A 19,277-nucleotide genomic window follows, 5' to 3' on the forward strand; every position below is an offset into this window, starting at 1 on the left:
TTTCATTTGTAGTCAATGGTGATTCCAGTTAAAACAGTCAAAATTAGTAATTAACATATATAGAGCATTTAAAGGAGCATCTTTAGATACTTACTCTTCCTTAACTGTTGACTCTTCCTATTCTCTTTCTGTCTTTTATTTATTCTTACAAATCTTTTCCGATCCATAGCTCTCTCATTTCTTACTTACACCTTTGGGGATGCTCCTCTTGATTGCTGGAACAAATGCTGTTTGCATATTCCCAAAGTAGTTTGATACTTTGATTGGTTTTATACCCTTTGCAAGACAAGCTCCTTCTCTCAAACCAGCCCTTTTGAAACATGATACATATAGTACTAATACATCTGTCTGAAAATGCCACTGTCTTTACAAGAAGACAGACTTGGCAGGCAGAAGAAGTTTCTTTTTAATTGTGTAGGATAAAAAGAAGCAACTGTCTTGCTACTGGAGCTGTGGTTGGCCTGTCTTGATACTTGATGTACAAAACCACAATTCCAATAAAACTGAGAGCCAGTCTTTCTGTGACAGGAATGTCAAGCACAAAGGCAGAATTTCTTTTGTCCCAGTAATAAAGGTTGGATAGTAGGAGGAAACCCATCTGGCAGAAGTCGCATGAAAAAAAGTAGGAAGGTGGCTGCTAATGTTCTTCCATGTGGAGGATCCAGGGTTAAGAGTTTGTTTGCCATCACCGTAAAGAAATACTGTCCAAAACTTAGAGGGGAAAAAGTGTACATGTAAAGAGGCAGAAGAGACAAGACTTTCAGGAGCACGTAAGTGGCAAATGAGCATCTGATCTATAGGTGTTTTTCTCCTAAGAGGCTGATTCTACAGCACAATGAGTACTGCTCCAGAGCCTGGTGCTGTATAGCCCTGTCAATTTGGCACTGAGCCTGAGCTAACAAACTGTGCTGAAAGGCAGGACGTATTAGCCCAGGCTCTGTGCCACGTAAATGCAAATTCTGGACCCAAATTACTCTGTATGCTTAGAATAACACTGTGCTGTGTGGATGTACCAGCTCGCATGAGCCTTAGTTTGGGCTCTGCCTTGCGCTCCTTTGCACTTAGGTGTTTTTTGAAAGTTCATTATTTACTCAAATGACTGAATCCCAAAACAAATATTAATATCTGCTGCTGGAAATTATGGCTTTGGCTAAGATTTTTTTTGTGAGCTTAATACTGCATTGTTCTTCCAATATGCTTAACCTAACTTGAGCAGTCTTTTGGCACTGATTCAGTGAAAGGTTTTGAAGGTGTGGTCTTAATTTGGAAATACAATAAATCAGTGTGACCATTAATGTCTGTATAACTTCACAAGCTGTTTAGTCCTAATGGCAAAAGCAAAAGAAATTCTGTTTTGAACATTATTTTTCAGTAACTACTGTACCTGGCATTCCTTTTTCCTTTTCAAGTACTCCCTTGACAACATATCTATATCCAGGAGCAGCAGATGTTTACTACAATAAAATATCTGATGATTTATGGCAATACTTTAGCTTCTGTAGTTAGTGCTCCTGCGAAATTCTGCAATGAGATGAGGTGATCTGTTTTGAGTTTTGTTTTTTTTTTTTTAATTGAAAGAAAGTTTAACACACTCCATTTTCTTTTTGTATCTGTTCTTTTCCATGATTGCTTTAATGTCAAAATTTCAGCAGGGCAAAAAGCCAGATCTTGACCCAAATGGACAGTAGCATTGTTAAATTGTCATTTGTGCACTCCATTGTCCCTTTTCTACATTAAAGAAACACATGCCATTTATCAGACTCATAGGGGTTTCATGTGACTGTTGCTGTTCAAATCTTCCGCCCTCATTTCAGTATGGCTTTATGTTTTTTTGTGATTTCAGCTTTTATTTAAAAAAAAAAAAAAGTCCTAAATGTAATTTATTTCCATTATGTTGTCTTTTTAAATCTGCACCCCAAAGTGATAACAATTGGAGAGACGTGATCTTCTGTACACTCTCTGTGCGTTCTTCGCTGCCTGTCGTTAGCGTTAGCGTCGTTAGCGGGGAGATCTTTCCATGTTAATTGCAGTGACTTCAGAGCTGGCGGCTGGAGTTGTTCAGCACCGTGCCTTGGTCAGCTCTCCCGAGAGCAGCTGGGGCTGGCACTTCCCGGGCAACCCATGAAATCCTGGCAAAATTATCACCAGTTTTCCTATTCTGCACATTTTATGCTCATCACAAGTGAAACATAAAACGCATTTGTGTAGCAGTCTTTGAGAACTGGGCAGGCAAGTGTTGCTTTAGCTTTTCAGTGGATTAAAAGTATGCAAGAAAGGTGGTAGTTTTGGCTCAGGTAGTACTTGCTTGATCATATAGCTTAACCCTAAAGTGAAGCAGAATCATGTTATTAAAGATAGGAAGCTTCTGCAAAACTCCCTGTGTGGGGCAATTTAGGTGTGTGAAGAAATGTTACTAATGCTTCAGAAAGCAACATTCATCTGTTTCTTTAACTGCCAACACTGTTATGTGTGTTAAGTATAATCTAATTTATTTCTCAGAAATGGCCAGATGAAGTAGGCCTAAGTTTATCTGCATTATTCTGCTGAAGTAGGTGAAATTACACCCTTGTTATTATGATAACTTTATGGGGTTTGTATGGTTGCTTGTGTGGGTATTTTTAAACACCTCAGGACTTGAGTTCTAAATATTTTCACATTTTCCATTTGTTTTGCAGACAGTAACTCATTTGAAACTTTCGAACAAAAAGCATTTTCCCGTTTCAATGAAGCCAGATAAGCTTAAACAGCTGTGCTGTTTGTTTTTCAAATAAACTTTTGCAAGTAAGGTAATAGATAACTGGGAGAGCCAACTTGAATTAAAAAGAAAAATATGCTGTAATTGCTATTTCTAGCCTTTCATTTAGGTATGTTAGGAATATAAAATTCCTGTTGAACTCATTGTGCATCAAATGAATGTATTTTACCCATGATGGAATGTATTCTGAATGAAAAATGGTATTTCTAAGAAAGGATAATTTTCTCTGTAGCATATAGGGTTTATTTCACAGGTTAAGCTATACAAACTGAACAGTTTATATTGGTCATTGAAAGTAAACACTAAAACTTTTAATGCCTAACTTTTTTTTTTTAACCGAGTCTTGAGACCAAGACGGTCTACAAAAGAAGTGTTTAATTGTGCACCTGTCTTTTCTGTGTAGCTATCACAACAGACAAATTTGATAATTTGTATGTAAATATCCAGTAATGTGCTATTTTTAAATGCCAAATGAACGTCTGAAGTTCAGAAAACTCAGATTTATGTGTTATTAACAAAAGGATAAATACTAGCTTTACCAAGAAGACAGAGTGTAAATACAGAACTGCCTTCTTTGACCATGACAATTCTGTATTTCTGTGCTTTGACTCAAAATGCTTCAGCACAGAATCCTACCTTGCTGTAGGGTTATTTATTGGGTTTTTTTGATGTAATCAACTGTTGCCTAATTTATGCTTCTTGCAAATTAGGACAAAACCAAACTCATGTCTGTACTATTCCAGACAAAAGATCTGTTTGTCCCAGTGTCCTGTTCCAATGAAAGCAGCAATAGCTGATACCAAAGGGCAAACGTAACCCTTTTTCCTGCGTACTCTGTTGCTATCAGAGACTTGTTACCCATGGACTTCCTGAGGCAGAGGTGATGGCTTTGTAAGATAATCCTGCACAGATTTTTTTTTTCCATTTGTTTTTTGAATGCATGTAAATTTTTAGTATCCACAGCTGGACTCCTGGTTGTCACTTAACCACAGCAGGTTAAGCTATTTATTGTTCACAAGGGCAATACATGTTTAATCAGCCACGTTCCCTTTGCCTCTACATTGCATATTTCTACTACATCCTTTGTTGACAGGTAAAATCTTTCTAAAGAATGGCAGGATCTTGGAAAGTGCCATAATTCTATGCTTTTTCTTTGCTTTGGTTATAGGCACAACCTATGCCAACTACTTAGGTATCAATAGCTATATAGTGAATATTCTATTCACTAGGAGCTCAGAGACATCACCAAGATAGTCTGGTTTAACATGGTATCTTGTATCCTCTGAGCAGTACTTACCTGTATGGGCATCATTAGCTTGTGATAGAGGTTAAATAATTTGATTTGAACTCTGTTTAAACTGCTCAGTTTAAAGCTAACTCGTAACAGTCTTGCTTTTATTAGGGGTGCAAGAGTGATTGTGTTCATGTTGTTAACTAGGGTAGCTCAGTTGTGTGTACAGTCCTGGAGATCTGATCTGGGAAAGCCATGTAGTACTAGAAGGACATGCTGGGTCACTTAATCTAAATCCTTTGGTATTGCAAGTAAGCATGTTGCATGCCGTGCTGCATGCCTTTATAAATCCTGAAATCAAGTGAGAGCACCTATTTGCATGGATTATCAGGTGCTTTGCATATTTCATCTGCAAGATCAGCGGGGCTAGGTTGAACTGTACCTTGCATGTTACTATTTTCGTTTTACAACTGGTGAAAGTGTAAGAGAGAGGAGTGAAACACTTAATTTTAGCCCACGCAGGAAGTTTCAGGTCAGCCAGACGCCTGCCTTGCTCGTTAATCGCAACCACAGAGCTGTCCTTGAGGCCGGGGACAGTGCCAGCGCCGACAGGTCTGCAGGCTCACGCAGAAGGGCGGTTTTGTCACACTAGATACCTCCTTTCCTGTTACTAATTGTGGGAAATGCTTTCCTTTTACCGTTTGCTGCTATAGTTACATCAACCTCTCAGACAGGGATACTCTTCTAGCCAAATTGTAGCTGATTTTGTTATTTGGGATTTTTTTCTTTAACTTCGTCTATAATCTTTAACAATGTGCTGCGATATATTTAGCCCACTGACTGCTCTAGCAATTATCTGAAAATCAGAACAATGTTCAAAATGGACCTAACAGTATCACAGTGTTACATGCTTAAACTTCTTAAAAGAAGTGAAATATGCACAATAAGTCATTCGTATTTGCTTTTCCTTTCATATGTTGTCTTCTCTGCACTTCCCTCTGAAATTTTCCATCATTCTCAAGATCAGCTTTTCCTTTGTCAGCTCTTGTAATTTCATCTTTCTACAGTGTTTTGAGCTTTTCTTCTGACCCTTCTTGATGTTATTAAACTCACATGTCAAACTGTCTCATGTTAGGAGCCACAGTTTTTGAATGCTTAATGTTATTTTATCTTTATTCTTAGTTGTTTCCTTGCCACCGTTTTCTGAAAATGTCAGGTCTCAGGAGCCTTCAGTTATTTAAGAGAGACGTTTTTCCCTTCTCAGTAGCTAACATGAGTTGCCACTTCCTTCCCACTTTAAGCTGCTTTTGGACACCAGTGGGTTTTCACTGTATCCCAGTAGAGACATTTGGGAACAAGGTGGAGGCTGATGACCAGCAGGTAATGCCTTCTGAAGATCATCCCCAAGTGTTCGGTTGCCTACTGATAGTTTACCAAATGCAATTCCACAGCATTTACTTGGATGGCAGGTCTGAAAACAAACAACCTGGGGTCAGGGTACGATTTATTTCCCCTCCAAGAATTTTAAATTGAGTGCCTAGTCTAAGCTAAACACACAGGTTCATGCTACCTTCAGCTCCTCTCTGACGAGAGTTTTGGTGAGATGAGCTCTCTGACAGTTCATATGCCTGGTCAATGATGAGAGAGATTTAGATGACTAGTTTAGGCTAGGCTTCTAGGGCAATAAAAATAACCTGTATGACCAAGTGTAATCAAGAAGAAAAAAAATCAAAGAAACCACTCATTTGAGCTGTTTTTTTTTTTTTATTGTATTCCTTAGAGATGATTTGATTTAAAGGGATTAGAGTGGCAAAAGGGATCCTTCTAGTTTTGTTGCTGTTTTTTCATATCTTATGGTGAATATTTTTTTATCAATAGTGAAAGCAATTTATCCTTTTCTTGCTGATGTTTTTGGGAGACCACTGTTTTCATGGGCCTATTTTGATAGTTTCTGTCTGATTCTGCTGCAAGTCTGAGAGCCTGTTTTAGGGTTTTTCAGTATTTTGCTGCGTGCGTTTTTGTTTTTTTTTTTTAAACCATTAAAGAAAATCTTAGGCTTAAAGTATTGACCTTGTTAAAGGGAAGAAGCAGCAATTAGGGAAGCAGAGTAGATGGTAATTCACATTTTCATTTTTATGCAAACTCTTCTTTCTTGCAGGCATTATAATGTTAATAAATGGGAGTTGTTTCCAATGTGGGAACGCTGCCACTCAATTGTGCTTTAGCCCTGAGAGATTGTGTGTTGACAACCTAATTGATTTATTCTCTCTACAGCCAGAACTCCCCTTCATTATCTCTTAAGTATGACATTTGAAGAGATGCTTTTATTTAATCTTTCAGACTTATCTGTCTTGAAACCTTACCGCCTCTTAATGTTGAACTTCTGTGCTTCCTTGCTAACTACATTAACATCAACTGCTGCATTTTTAAGCTTGTGTTTTACTCTCCTGCATCGTGGATCCCAAGGAGCCTCCGAAGAAAAGAGCACAATGGGTAGTGGCCATCAAAAGGTGGGAGAGGGAAATTTATTTCTGGGTGACAAAGACCCAAGGTTTACGTACACTGCACACCAGGAACAGGGAAGCAAATGTTCTGGTCAAGCTGCTGAGTCCCTCACGTAGGGACTGGGAACTTGGCAGCAGATGGGCAGGCTGGTGGGGTTTCAGCATCAGCCTGTATGGAGGACCTTCAGTGGGAGCGCCCTGAGCCCGAGGAGCGCATGGCACGCTTTCACATGCAGGACGGTAGAGCAGAGGACAGTATGAATGGTTAAAATATTTTGAGATTGTTGGTCATCCTCCTGTATAAGGGCAGTTCTGAGAGGCTGTGTATTTTTTTTTAAATAATTTTAATTTAAATAGCAATGTCTTGGCCTTATTTAGCTAGTCACTAAGTGTGACTTAGTACATTGCTCTGCAAAGATAACTGAGTGGGTAATTCTGGCCCTGTATTCACAGATAATGCAGATGTAGTAAAGAAGTCTTCCCCTCTGAGAAAAATATAGGTAAATCTCAGCATCAACCGCTTTCCCTCTCTGGACTTGCTCAGAGGAGCTCGTCTACACCTGCACAGAACTGCAGTGCTCTGGGAGGATGGATGCAAAGATTTTGCACAGAGGAGCAACATGTGAGTTAGTGCAAGAAATATCTGTCCCTGGAGAGGAGGAGGCGCTGGGGCAGATGGAGCAGAGGATTTTTTATGCACTTTCTCTACCCATGCCGAGAAGTTCCCCAAGGCATTTGGCAACGGAACTCCTCCTGATGCAATGGGAGCCTGTTCTCAGGTTGCCAAAGCCTAAGACAGGGGTCAGAAGATGGGTGCAAAACCTCGAATGAGGAACACCAATGAATTATTCATGCAGGAAGCTGAAAATGCTGACCTATTGCTTCCTTTCATACAGTGCTCAGTCCTGTAACCTCTATTTTGGCATGTATTTGTAATGTAAATTGTCGTCTTCATTAAAGGCAAGGAGGATCACCAAACTGTGTGGTAGCTTTGACGGTGGGTTGAGTGTTGTTTCAGGGGTCTGCACGACAGTGATTAAGATTTTAACATAAAACTTAACAGACTAACAACCGCTACCATCATAATCTTTTCTCTTTAGATATTCTTTGCTGTGTGAGACAACTTCTGAAGTTCAGGCTCTATATGACTCCAAGAGTGCACGTTGCAGCAGTGTGAGCTCACTAGAGAAAGTGAACTGTAATTTATTAGCCACCCAAGGAGCCCTTCCCCTGCAGTTCCAGGGGGTTTTGCTGCACGATACCCTGGCACGTAATAAAGCAAAGTTGCAACCCAAAGGTGTGAAACCACAGAACCAGGCTCTTACGTGTGGAAGCCCTCATTTGTTAAAAGTGAAATACTTTACATTTTCTGGTCTGAGACAGAGATAAATGATTAAAAGACATTCTCTCTTGCTCAGACAGAAGTGAATTTTGGATGCTACAAATTACTTTCCTGTAAGTGTTCTTTCTTGCAGAGGCTGCTACTCTTTCCTGTAATTACACTGACTTTGTTTGCCAGATGTTCAGTGACAACATTATACTGCCATAGTCTGTTTTCCAGTTGCTTTATTTGTTCCTAGGACAACTCCTTTCTTGCCTTTTCTTTCAGAGAGGAAATAGACAAAGGGAAAAAATCCTTTACAAATGTTTTAAAGTGCAAAAACTCGGACAATGGATTTTGCCCCTCTCTCTCTGTTTAACTGAAACAATGAAAAGTCCTGCACTTTAATCTTCTTAGCCCCAGGGGGTCTTCTAATTATTGCAGCTGGTGCACAGGCTTATACATACTGACGTCCTCCTTCCCATTCATCTTGGAGGGTCTTTTATGTCCATTAGCTCCTCACTGGAAATGGAAGAGCCTTCAACTCTAAGAATAGGTGAAGTTTACCTTTTGGATCAGGGTGAGGAGAACAAAGCATTCTCCAAGTTCCTTTCCAGGATTTACAAATGACCAAAGGCTCTTCTCAGCACTGCAAAAGCTACTTTAAATTGGCAGTGATATTAACTCTTTAGTCCTGCCTTATTCAACTATGGCAGGGATCCCAAATGTATGCCAACTAAGAAGGGCAGTGGTTGCTTCCAACATGGAAGAAATGAGAGGTGAGATAGCTGGTTGCGGAGAACGCACTCATTTAAGCAGGAGGAAGTTTTTTAAAAAATACAAGTTCAGCGAAATATGTTGCCATCTCCTGCTAACTTAATGAAACTTTTTGTGGTTGTACTGAGAAGCAGTGCTCTTGTGCCCAGTTGAAGACATGTAGCATGAGTTAAGCAATCTTGGGGAAGAAAACAAACAACCAAACAACCCCGCAAAAAAAAGGCAATGAATCTAAACTCATATAAAATACGTTTTAAATAAAATTAAAACAACAAATCAAATGAACAAATTGCTTCACATACTTGGGCGTTTCTGGTTTGACCCTGAGTTGTAGAGTCAGTGTCAAATATTGTATAATGCAGAAACACCAATGCTATGGAAAAAAAAAGGTTTAAAATGTTTGTATATATTCAACAATAATATGCAGTAAAGCCAGATGCCCAGCTTGTGAATATTGTTATGAGTTCATACTTCTGATTCAGGATAAATGTTTTATTGGCTTCTGTTGTGAGCTGTGTAAAACCTGCCCTTTTCTTATTAGACCCAGAACACCAAGGAGGTCACTTGAACTTGTGTTTTTATTCAGCTCTGTACTGCTGAATAAAGCCGTGCTCATTTATACCAGCAAGTAACTGGCTCACAGTGTTACTGTTTAGTAACCAATGTTACTAAATTCCTAATATATTAAAATAAATATTTTAATTCATGCCACAGCTTAGAAAAATAATCTACAAATCATATATTTGTTATTTTAAGCTTTTCAGATTCAAAGGTAGTTAGTTGCTGTTGCCTGACTCTTTTTATGTTGTAAGGTAATGCTCTGTGTTGGACATGTGATGACAGACTGTGTTGTTTAGAGAACACAAAGCCAAAGTATGCACACACGCACATATATCTATATAAATATATACACAAAGGTCTAAATAAATTTTTGCACACCTTAAGACAACACACGTTGCATGTGAATTTGCCCTAACCAGGCATTGGAAGTTGCCCCATAACAGAGAAAGTGCAGGGATGTAGGAGCTAGTAAAGCTAGCTCTCTGACATTCCTTTTCAATGTTTCCCCATACAGATAATTCACATTAATAAGAAAACGTGTCTGAGGCTGTGCTTTAGCACTGGGGCTCTCTGGAGCGGTGTGGTGCCCCCATCCATGCTGTTTTGCTCCTTGGGCCCACAGCGCAGGATGAAGGTGCCCGTTGGAAGTTGTCGCTGGTCTTTGCTAGCTCCCGATGTCTGTCCAGAAATTGGAAGAGTGCTACAGGGCCTGGGCCAAAAAGTGCAGTGAACTAATCTAACAAGTTAACAGTCTTGATGACTGAATTGCAGGCACCTGGAATATTTAATTTATTCATATAAACATAGCCATAATTTTTCAGGGCGGATCCTTCACTTGCCACTGTTGCCAAACAATGCTTGGATCTATTTGAAGCTGAAATTACATCGTTGCTTGGAAGAAGGGCTGTTCGTGATGGGTTCTGTCAGCGGTTCTGAAAAGGCACTTTATGGGGATGCTCGTGGTCTGTAAGCTTCCAGTTAGTGCCTGCAGCTGGTGTGTGTCTCCATATTAAATGATGAAATATGGGAATTCCCAGTGTTTCCTATTTCCTTTTTCTCTGCCAGTAGCTTTGCTAAAATTGGTGTCTGATGATTGAGGTTTAACCTACCTGTGAGTATTTTTCAGATAATGTATTCTGTTTTAATTTCAGAAATCTTCTTAGTGAATCATGACAGGAAGAAAAATGTGTGTTTTCTATTTCTTGTCCATATCCAGACTTTTGATAGATGACAAAATTTTACTAAATTTTGTCTGCATGAGAAAAAGTAAATATGTTGGAACGTCTTGAATCAACATTTTAATAAGTTACCCATATTTCTATTTACTCATAAATTAGCACACTTTGTCCATCATTCAATGATGCTCTAATAACAAAGACTTGTTGTTAAATTCATTATTGCTACAATACCACCATTTTCCCTAACTGTATTACAGTGTGTTATTTCCTCATCATGAAGTACTCTGATAAAATCATCAGAGAAAAGGAACATTTTATGGTTTATTTTTCTTGCTTTGTGGCCATTCTGTGTAGTGGATGATTTATGGTGTTGCAATGCTTCTGAAGATTTTAGAGTGCAGTAAGGGAGGTTGAATGTTGTTTTTCAGAGATCATCAGGAGAGATCCTTTTGATGCTAAACTGCAAAAGACACTGGCAACAGGGGGGAAGCGATTTTGCAAGGTGGAATATCTGTTTTCTGCCACTTCGGAGTTGGTGCCCTTTATGGTTTGTTTTAGGTGTGCAGGTGCAGCTGTTGCTGAATTCAGTGGGAATTACGTGTATATAGAAAACAGAATGTGGCTTCTAGACGGATCCTGCCTTAACCAAAACCATATTAACTCTAGCCCTCCTTCTCCAAATGTCTGACATACTCAAGTAACTTTTGAAATTGTGGAGATTCTTTCCAGAACCAGAAAGGCCCCAAATAAAAGCAATCTTTGTTTTGTCTGTATCATTTCTGGTGTGTGCTGTAGTTAGGAAGAATTGACCAACAGCCATATATTTATAAATATTATATCTATAGTAAGGTTTGATGAATAGGAACAGACATCAGGGCCATCACCAATTATCAAATCTGCATCAAAAGCACAATTTTTTTGCTGTCTCCATTGGCCACGTCTCACTGCAGCTAGCAGACCTCAAGCACTCAAGGGATACCCCATTGACTGTGGGCGCTTCTGCATGCAGTTACTGAAGCTGGCTGCTTCGGAAAGTCTATTTTTAAGCCCGATTTTTCCAAGGACTAGATGTGCTTGGTCTGGTCTGGTCATGCAGTTTGACTCGCAATTGGATGTGTCATGTAGCCCAATAAGCCAACATGTCAGGTAGCACTGTTATCGTAAGCAACCTTGCCTGCAGTGCAATTAGCCAACCAGCACTTGGAAGTGGGAGTCCAGGTAACTATGTGATGTCATTGACATATTTTAGCATTCATTCTCCCTTTTGATCATGATTTTCTGTAACACAGCAGTAAAAACACACATATGGTGTAATTACTTTTTTCTGTGTATACGATGAATATAATTTCAACAGATATTAATAACATAAGGTGTTATATAATTACTAGTACCAGCCACTAGAGGGGGGGACATCATTTATATGACAGCGTATCTCTTGGCCTTTTACTATTTTTATTGTACCCATCTGTTTTCAGCATTGGAGCAATATCTAGGTAAAGCTACAGCACGATGATGCAGAAATGATGCAAAATGTGTCACTAATGAAAGTTTTTTGTCTTTTCAGGTGTTGTGTTTCACTATCGTGCAGCAACCAGCAGGTATACTCTGAATTTTACACAAGCTCAGCAGACTTGCCTGGACAATGGTGCTGTCATAGCAAGTCCAGAACAACTGAAAGCAGCCTATGAAGATGGATTTGAGCAATGTGATGCTGGCTGGGTGTCTGACCAGACTGTTAGGTGAGACATTTAAAAGGCCCCTTGACAGAGTTTCCCAAAATTAATATGTTTATCCTGTACAGGCTTAAAATGCTGACTTATCATAATAATTAACATGAGCATGCTGCATTTCAGGTATCCAATTAGACATCCAAGAATTGGCTGCTTTGGAGATAAAATGGGAAAGAAAGGAGTCAGAACATATGGACGCCGTTTTCCGAATGAAACTTATGATGTGTATTGCTATGTGGAACACATGGAAGGTAAGATAGGTCCATATTTACTCTGCACTGCAAAACTCAAAAATGACCGGAGATTCTAATGTGGAAAGGCAAAGAAATGAGAAATTCTGTGTAAAATAAGTTCTGGCTGTTTTGAATCTGAAGAGAATCACTGAATGAAATGAACCTATAGTTTGTGGTCTAGCAAGCCTTAATTAAAGGCGAAAGTGGAGTCTACAAAGAGACAGTCAGGTTTAAAGCTGCTATAGTTAGTGCAGTAGATCTCACAAAAGCTGCTCTTGAAGCATCTTATTTTTTGAACATTATAAAAGGATTTTCAAAGAAATGCATTTAATGTTTGAGAAACTATATATACTATATCTATATATAAAGATGGATATAGTACATGTGCTAGCTGTATTATAGTTCATAAAGTATGTAATTAAGGTTTTTACATGTCCGTGGCATAAAATTAGACAGATATTTAATTGCAATCTAAGTTTAATAATATCTTTTTAAAAAAGGGGCATCTCAGCATCAAGAAGAAACCAACAAGCAAAAACTTTCCAGTGACAAATCTGGATCTTCTTTAGTAAAATTCTTTGCAGTTCCGTGGTACAACCATAGTCTTTGCAAAAGCTGCTAATTAAACAGGTCTAGTGCAGCAGAGTGATTATGATTCTGCCACATGGTAACTATGAACCACGTATCATATTGTGAACCCCATGGTACCTTGCAGTCCATGGTTAAGCTCTATGATTGGTCTTTATTCAACAAAGAGTTTGATGGTAAAAAGGAAAATGTGAATGGGCAGTTCTAGCATGCACAAATCTCTGTATTACAGGTGTGATGTTATTATAGTCTCTCTTCTGCAAGTGAATTTAACTATATCCTTTCAGTGAGCCTATAGATGTGTTCCAGACACCAGATATCCTTATGCTTAGACGTTACTGTGACTAGTTAAATACGTATGCTTAAAATATAAATGCAGAAATAGCCTTTCCTGTCCTGTAGCCTATTTTTTTTGGCTTTGTGCTGGTTATGCACATGGGAACTTCATTCTGGTACAGAAATACTCTGCAACCAAAGTTGGTTTCAAAGCACATTTTCCGTTTACTGCAGTGGTCTGAGTGTGTCACACTGCTTCTGTCTTGACAGGTTTTTTTATTCCATACTAGTTTCACTGTTCCTTTCTAAAAAAATTCTTCTAGTTCCTAATTAAATATCTTTTGGGCTGATCATTTGCTTGTATGCATTTAGTTTAGTGCTCCTGAAGCCATGGTTCCAAGCAAGCCTGTCTGTATGCGTACATAAAATTCTAACAAGAAATTGCAAAATTAAGGTGCTCAGTGTATTGTATCTTAGAGCAGAAATAAATTAGGTGATGCAAAGTTTTCTCCTGCTGATGACATAGAGACTTTTGCACTGAAATTAGTAAGTGCTTTTCTCTTACTTTTGGTAGTTGAGGATCTGCCCCAGACTACGTTCACCTTGGAGAGTTATAAAATACAAGCAATGCAAGTCTTGCAAAGACTCAAAAAACACATAAGCTTGGGAACTCTAAAAAATTAAGAGATGAAATTTTGTTAGTGCTCAACATTGTCTTAATTTTGCTTACGTTCCATCTGTATCTGTCAGCGAGCAGCACATCTGAACACTTAGAGTTCATAACATTGATCCTCCATCAGTCCTTGAAGGGATTGAATTCTGAATCATCTCTGAATCTAGTCTTTAAAATTCAATCTGAGTCTTTCCTAGTTTACAAAAAGTTGTTTTGACTAATCTGTGTCATTCCTGGATGAAGAGCAATGCCTTTCACTCTTAAGAACATAAAAGTGTAACTAGTATGGAGAAGCTTATCCTGGATACATGTGAGCCACCAGTTTCTCGGGGTCAAATATTCTCACTGAGCTTTAAAAAATGTAAGTTAAAAACCTCAAAACTGAAGCCTATTTCACTGAGGCGAATGTTCTGTGCTCAGAACAACCTGGAACCAGGCCATGAGCTTCAAAGACATTGCAGAGACTGTGCAATCTTCTTTGGTGAAGATGTACATGCATAGGTTTTCAATTTCTCATTTCAACATTAGTTGATTCTTCTTTGTTACAAAATTTATGAGCTGGCTTTCCTCTCTGGATAGCTATACATTTCTGTCCTATTGTTTTGGGTGATGATCTGTTTAAACATATGCGTGTCTTTGTGGTGTATCACCTGGACTGTGGTAATGTGATCTGCTCGGATGTGAAACCTTCAGCATTTAAGAAATATAAGCTAGCACAGAATATTGGGGAGATTTGGTTTATCAGCCCAGGTAACCACATGCACATTCATTTTACCTTCTTCCTTGGAAAACTGATTAAACTTTATCTTAAAGGCTCCATAGCCTGGGGCAAGGGCTAAAGACCTACCAGGATGATACCTACCAGGGCTTGTAGGTTGACTTGAAGACTGTGATTGATCATTTCACCTGTGGGATCCATTGAAACTGTCCAAGATGGTTACAAAGCCTGTTGTATATTAACAGAAATCTCATAGAGATGAGTACAGGTTCAGAATGAGACCGCAGGAGGCAAAGATGCCTGTGAGTTTCATCACCATCCTTCCCAAAGGCAGAACGTGTTTGACCTAGCCTTTATATAAATGATTTCCAGAATATGCTTTTATAAAAATGTTCTAGAATCTTTTCTCACAAATCAGGGAGAGAGCACTCCGTCTTAGCCTGGTACATTTTTTAAGCTTTTTTTTGCACTGAAGAGGGTGTGAGACACTGTGCTAAGTGACAGCTGCGTGTTTTGTTATGTTAATAGATAATGGCATTGCTACTAGAAGCACTTTACTGTGGTAGTAAGCTGAATCTGAGAAGCGAGGAGAATTCCCTCTGCAGTTTTACCATTGGCTTCAAGAAAGCAGAGTCAGGTCAACACTGAGCACGCAGGAAAACTCATCCTTAAGCTATTTACATAGCAGGAAGGTTCTGTATGTGCTGTGAAGATGTGACTGCTGTGAACAACATAATTGGCAATTAGCTGTACAGCCTCCACCTGCTGCATAGTGATTTTTTCCTGATTATATTGATCAATTTCAATGCCAGATTATTATAATAGTTAACCAAAGATACCTCCTCCGCTTTTTTTCTGTTTTTCTTTTGCCTGTTTTCTTAGAAATTTTCAAATAAACTGGAGTCTGAAAATAACTTCTAGGAGTCAGGAGGAGTGATGGTTTTATGGATATAAGGTATAAGCATGTTATACTGACATGCAGAGGAGTTAATTTATTTTATTTGGATGAAGAGAAACAGATGTGTGTTAGGAAGACACAGTACCACGTCATGGTATAGTCCAGGATACATTATTCTTCAGTGCCTTCACAGAAACCTGAGCAGCTGAGCCAGACTTCCTTTTTAAGTTGGGCCTAAAGAGCCAAGATGGCTTTGTCTATACAACAGAAGCAGTTTCTGTAAGAACAAAGGTTAATTTCAAATGCAGAACTTGTTTGAAGTTACATGGCATCAATGAGATTACACTTTTGGAACCACTCATCCACAGAATACAGAAAATTAGGTAAAATATCTATGGAAGTTTTTGGAAAATGAACATCACAAACATTCATGTATTGGTAGAAGATTTACAGTTCAAGATTTAAGGTTATGCCAAATCTCTGATTGCCCTGTGCACCAAAGACTTATTCTGCAAGGTGTGACCTTTCTCCTGTAACGAGTGCTGTGCTCTCAACGCTTCATTAATAACAAACGACATTCATGGTATATTAGTATACTGTAGAACTGTGCTTAAACATGATTTTTTCCATGTTCATATCTCTACAGCCTATTCTGATTCAATGCCAAATCTACTAGACTGACTTGCACTAAATAGGTCCTTATTTGGAGAGCCTGTGTCAGTGGGATGACTATTCATGGAATAAGACGGTGCTTAATTAATGATATCAAAATCTGGGCCATAATGAGAATGTCATCATGGAAGTCATTGAACAGTTATTGGCCTGTTGGCCGCTATTAACATGTTACCCCAGAAAGCCATAAATGGTGGTAGGAATTCTTGCGATACAGTTTAAAATAAATGTGTATTGAATTTACAGTACTAATTTGGGTACTTGCACTGAGGATTTGTAGGAACAACACCATTTCAGTTTTCTTCCTTCCTGGCCATATAAAATCACAAAGTTAGCCAGAGACATGGATTTCTTCTTGAAACACAAACTATTAGCTTAAATTAAAACCAGTCGTTTAGGTTAACCTTACCGTTTCCTTGTTCTCAGGAAAGCCAGAGAGATTAAAGACTGCACAATATTTCGAGTTTTGCTAAAACACACAGAAGAATAATTATGGGAAGGATTTAAAATTTCTGAGCTCCTAGTGATAAAAATAAGAAGCTGGAGTCAAAATATCATTAAATAGGTACTGGGCATGGTCTCTTATTACAAATTGATTTACATTCCTCATGTTTCGTTGTATATTTCAGTGTACCAAGCATTAACAAAACTATTTAGGATACCTTTAACTGTGGGAGATGACTTACTAATAAAGAGTTTAATCTGAAGTGGTTGAGCTGCAAAGGTTGGGTGTTACTCTGAGATTCTCTTAGCACCTCCAATTGAAGTGGTGTCTGCACCAGTGTGTTCTACGGAATAATCCCTTGAATGGAAATGGGTGATGGGGAAGGAAGGGCTTCCATTCTGTCTTCAGATAAGTGTGTACGTGATTGATTTGACAGTGCTGTGGTGTCAGGAATGGAGACAAAGTGAGATCTGCTCGCCAAAGCCCACTGATGAAGTGAGGGGCTGTGAGTGTGTGATGCGCAGCCAAAGCACAAATGACTCCATGCAGTATTGTCTTCTGGCCAAAGCCAGTTAGAAGCCATATATGTCTAATAAGCATATGTAATATGCAGATGGGGACTCATGCTAAGAAAGTTATTTAGGGGTAGCTGTGGGGAAGATTATACAGTCTTCCTTCTATGCACCATTTCCCCCCCACAGCGAGTGCAGGGAAGAAAAAGAAAAAACAAAACCAGATGTCCGTTAAATACTTTCCACCTAGTCACATGCAGTTTTGCTATTGTCATGGAAATTTATTTGACAATAATAATAATTAAAGAAGTCATAGTCTAAAATATGGCTTCAGGTGAGAAGTTTCTTCTGTGTTTTGGGCACCTAAAGATCTTGTCCGGAGTCTATTCTGATTCTGGAGCAACAATTAGATTAAATTTTAAAACAGGGACACAGTGAAAAGGGTCTTTTCTACTTAGTTGAGGGCCCGTGGTAGGGTCATGTCCTTTGCATAGGCTTGTACTGAACACTTCTCCAGCCTTGAATTGTGTGACCTCATGCAGGATCATGGATCCAGGAGTTCTCAACAGGGGTACAGAGCCCAAAGGGAGTAAACCAAAAAAGGAAATAATACCATGGTGGTTTGTATGCATGACATTGTATTTTAGCTCGTAATGTGATAAAGCTCATCTTTGAGGAGATCTGAAAATCTTGATGTCTAAATGATTTTTGTGAGAGTAAGAAACAAACCCCAAAAAATCATATAGAATGCAAAATTTCTTTTTTTCCTCTATATAAGTAAAAGCCAGGGACACCTTGCAACTACAGCAGAGGTCTTTAAGGGTATAGCAGTTGCCATGATACTCTTCATGTTTGAGGGCAAGCCTATGCGAAAACTATACTAGAAGTATACTCTTCTAGTCTTGCCAAATGTAGTGGATTCCTGTTCAGCCTATGGTTTTGCATAGAATAGACCTAAGACATTCAGGAGAGTTTAATTAAATCATTACTGATGTGTATCAAAACGAATCAACTAACTTGTTCTAATGTGTAAGAGAAAAAGACTTCTTCAGCTTGTCTAGCCCTCTGCTTTACAGTTGAATCTATCCACTTAGGTCTTTGTGTTTTTCTAGTCCTAGAGAGTGTTACACAGTAATTTGTGACTTTGTTAAGGATATCTCTTTACTAGTCTTATGTGTCGGAGAACCAGCCCTTAACAGCAGCAGGATGGAGGAAGAGAGCTGCAGCTGAGACAAGGCATTGGATTAATAAAGAGGCTAACTTTATGTAGCCTCCAAGGCCCCTGCCTATGGTCAAGACAGATGAAAATTTTCAGGTCTGTCTTGGCCCAGATGTATCTGTATTTTTTTTCAGAGTATTCAAGATAAGGGTAGTGGTCTCCATTATCATCAAACATGTGTGGAGGGGCGGTACAGATGTGGGCAGTATGTCTTCCCTACTTGGTGCACAAGCAGTCTGGTAGTCCTATTGGTGGCTACCTACTGCCTTTTTCGCATGGGCCTTTCGGCCAAAAAGAGAAACAGAGGAGGAGGAAATGGAAATTCTTCGGACATGTAGTCCTCAAGGTGCAAAGGTAAATGCTTTAGTTCCCAAAGTGGCCACAATATTCCTGCTGCTTTGCACACTTGATTGTGTTCTAGAAATTAAGATTTGGACAGATTCCATGTTTCTGAGGAAAGGAAAGTCATGATGGCAGTGTCTTGTGACTGCTTGAACTTTGAACTGCCAACCATGTGTCTGTGACCAAATGGTTATGAGGAGCAATAACATAAGGTTACAGCTGCAGGTGAGGAAATGTCCTTAGAATGTTCCATATAACATCAGAAAAGATGACATTTTGTCACTTTTAGCCTTCTTTCATGCCTGACCCAGGGCACACTGATCTACAACTGTAGTCACAGAACCCTGGACCTCTAACATCCCCATAAGGGCATCTTTGCTTGATGAGCTTGGCGGGTTCCACCATCTCTCAGAAACTACTAATGAACAGGTCTGAAGTTCACCACAGACCCATTATTCTCAAAACAGAAGAGATGCCAGATTCTTAGTGGGGGATAATGTTTCTTCTCCTCAAACAAGAACACCACCAAGAGGCTAAGATGGAAAAGTGCTAGAAATTTTTTGTCTTGTTTTTATTTAAAATTGTTAGAGTTAAGCGTTTCCACCTATGGGACTGATTAGCTTTTTGTGTATTTAATATCCCTT

General features: G+C 39.0%; 1 protein-coding gene across 2 annotated transcripts in view; it reads left to right on the forward strand.

The window, feature by feature from the left end:
• The window catches only part of VCAN (versican), a 115,239-nt gene that overhangs the window by 17,316 nt on the left and 78,646 nt on the right, over positions 1-19,277 (forward strand). For both annotated transcript variants that reach the window (XM_074569795.1, XM_074569796.1), the window contains exons 4-5: positions 11,892-12,066; positions 12,181-12,308. In XM_074569795.1, the coding sequence (XP_074425896.1) occupies positions 11,892-12,066; positions 12,181-12,308 (303 nt within the window). The remainder of the gene's footprint in view (positions 1-11,891; positions 12,067-12,180; positions 12,309-19,277) is intronic.

Source organism: Larus michahellis, chromosome Z, assembly GCF_964199755.1.
Source record: "Larus michahellis chromosome Z, bLarMic1.1, whole genome shotgun sequence".
NCBI classification, from domain to species: Eukaryota; Metazoa; Chordata; class Aves; order Charadriiformes; family Laridae; genus Larus; species Larus michahellis.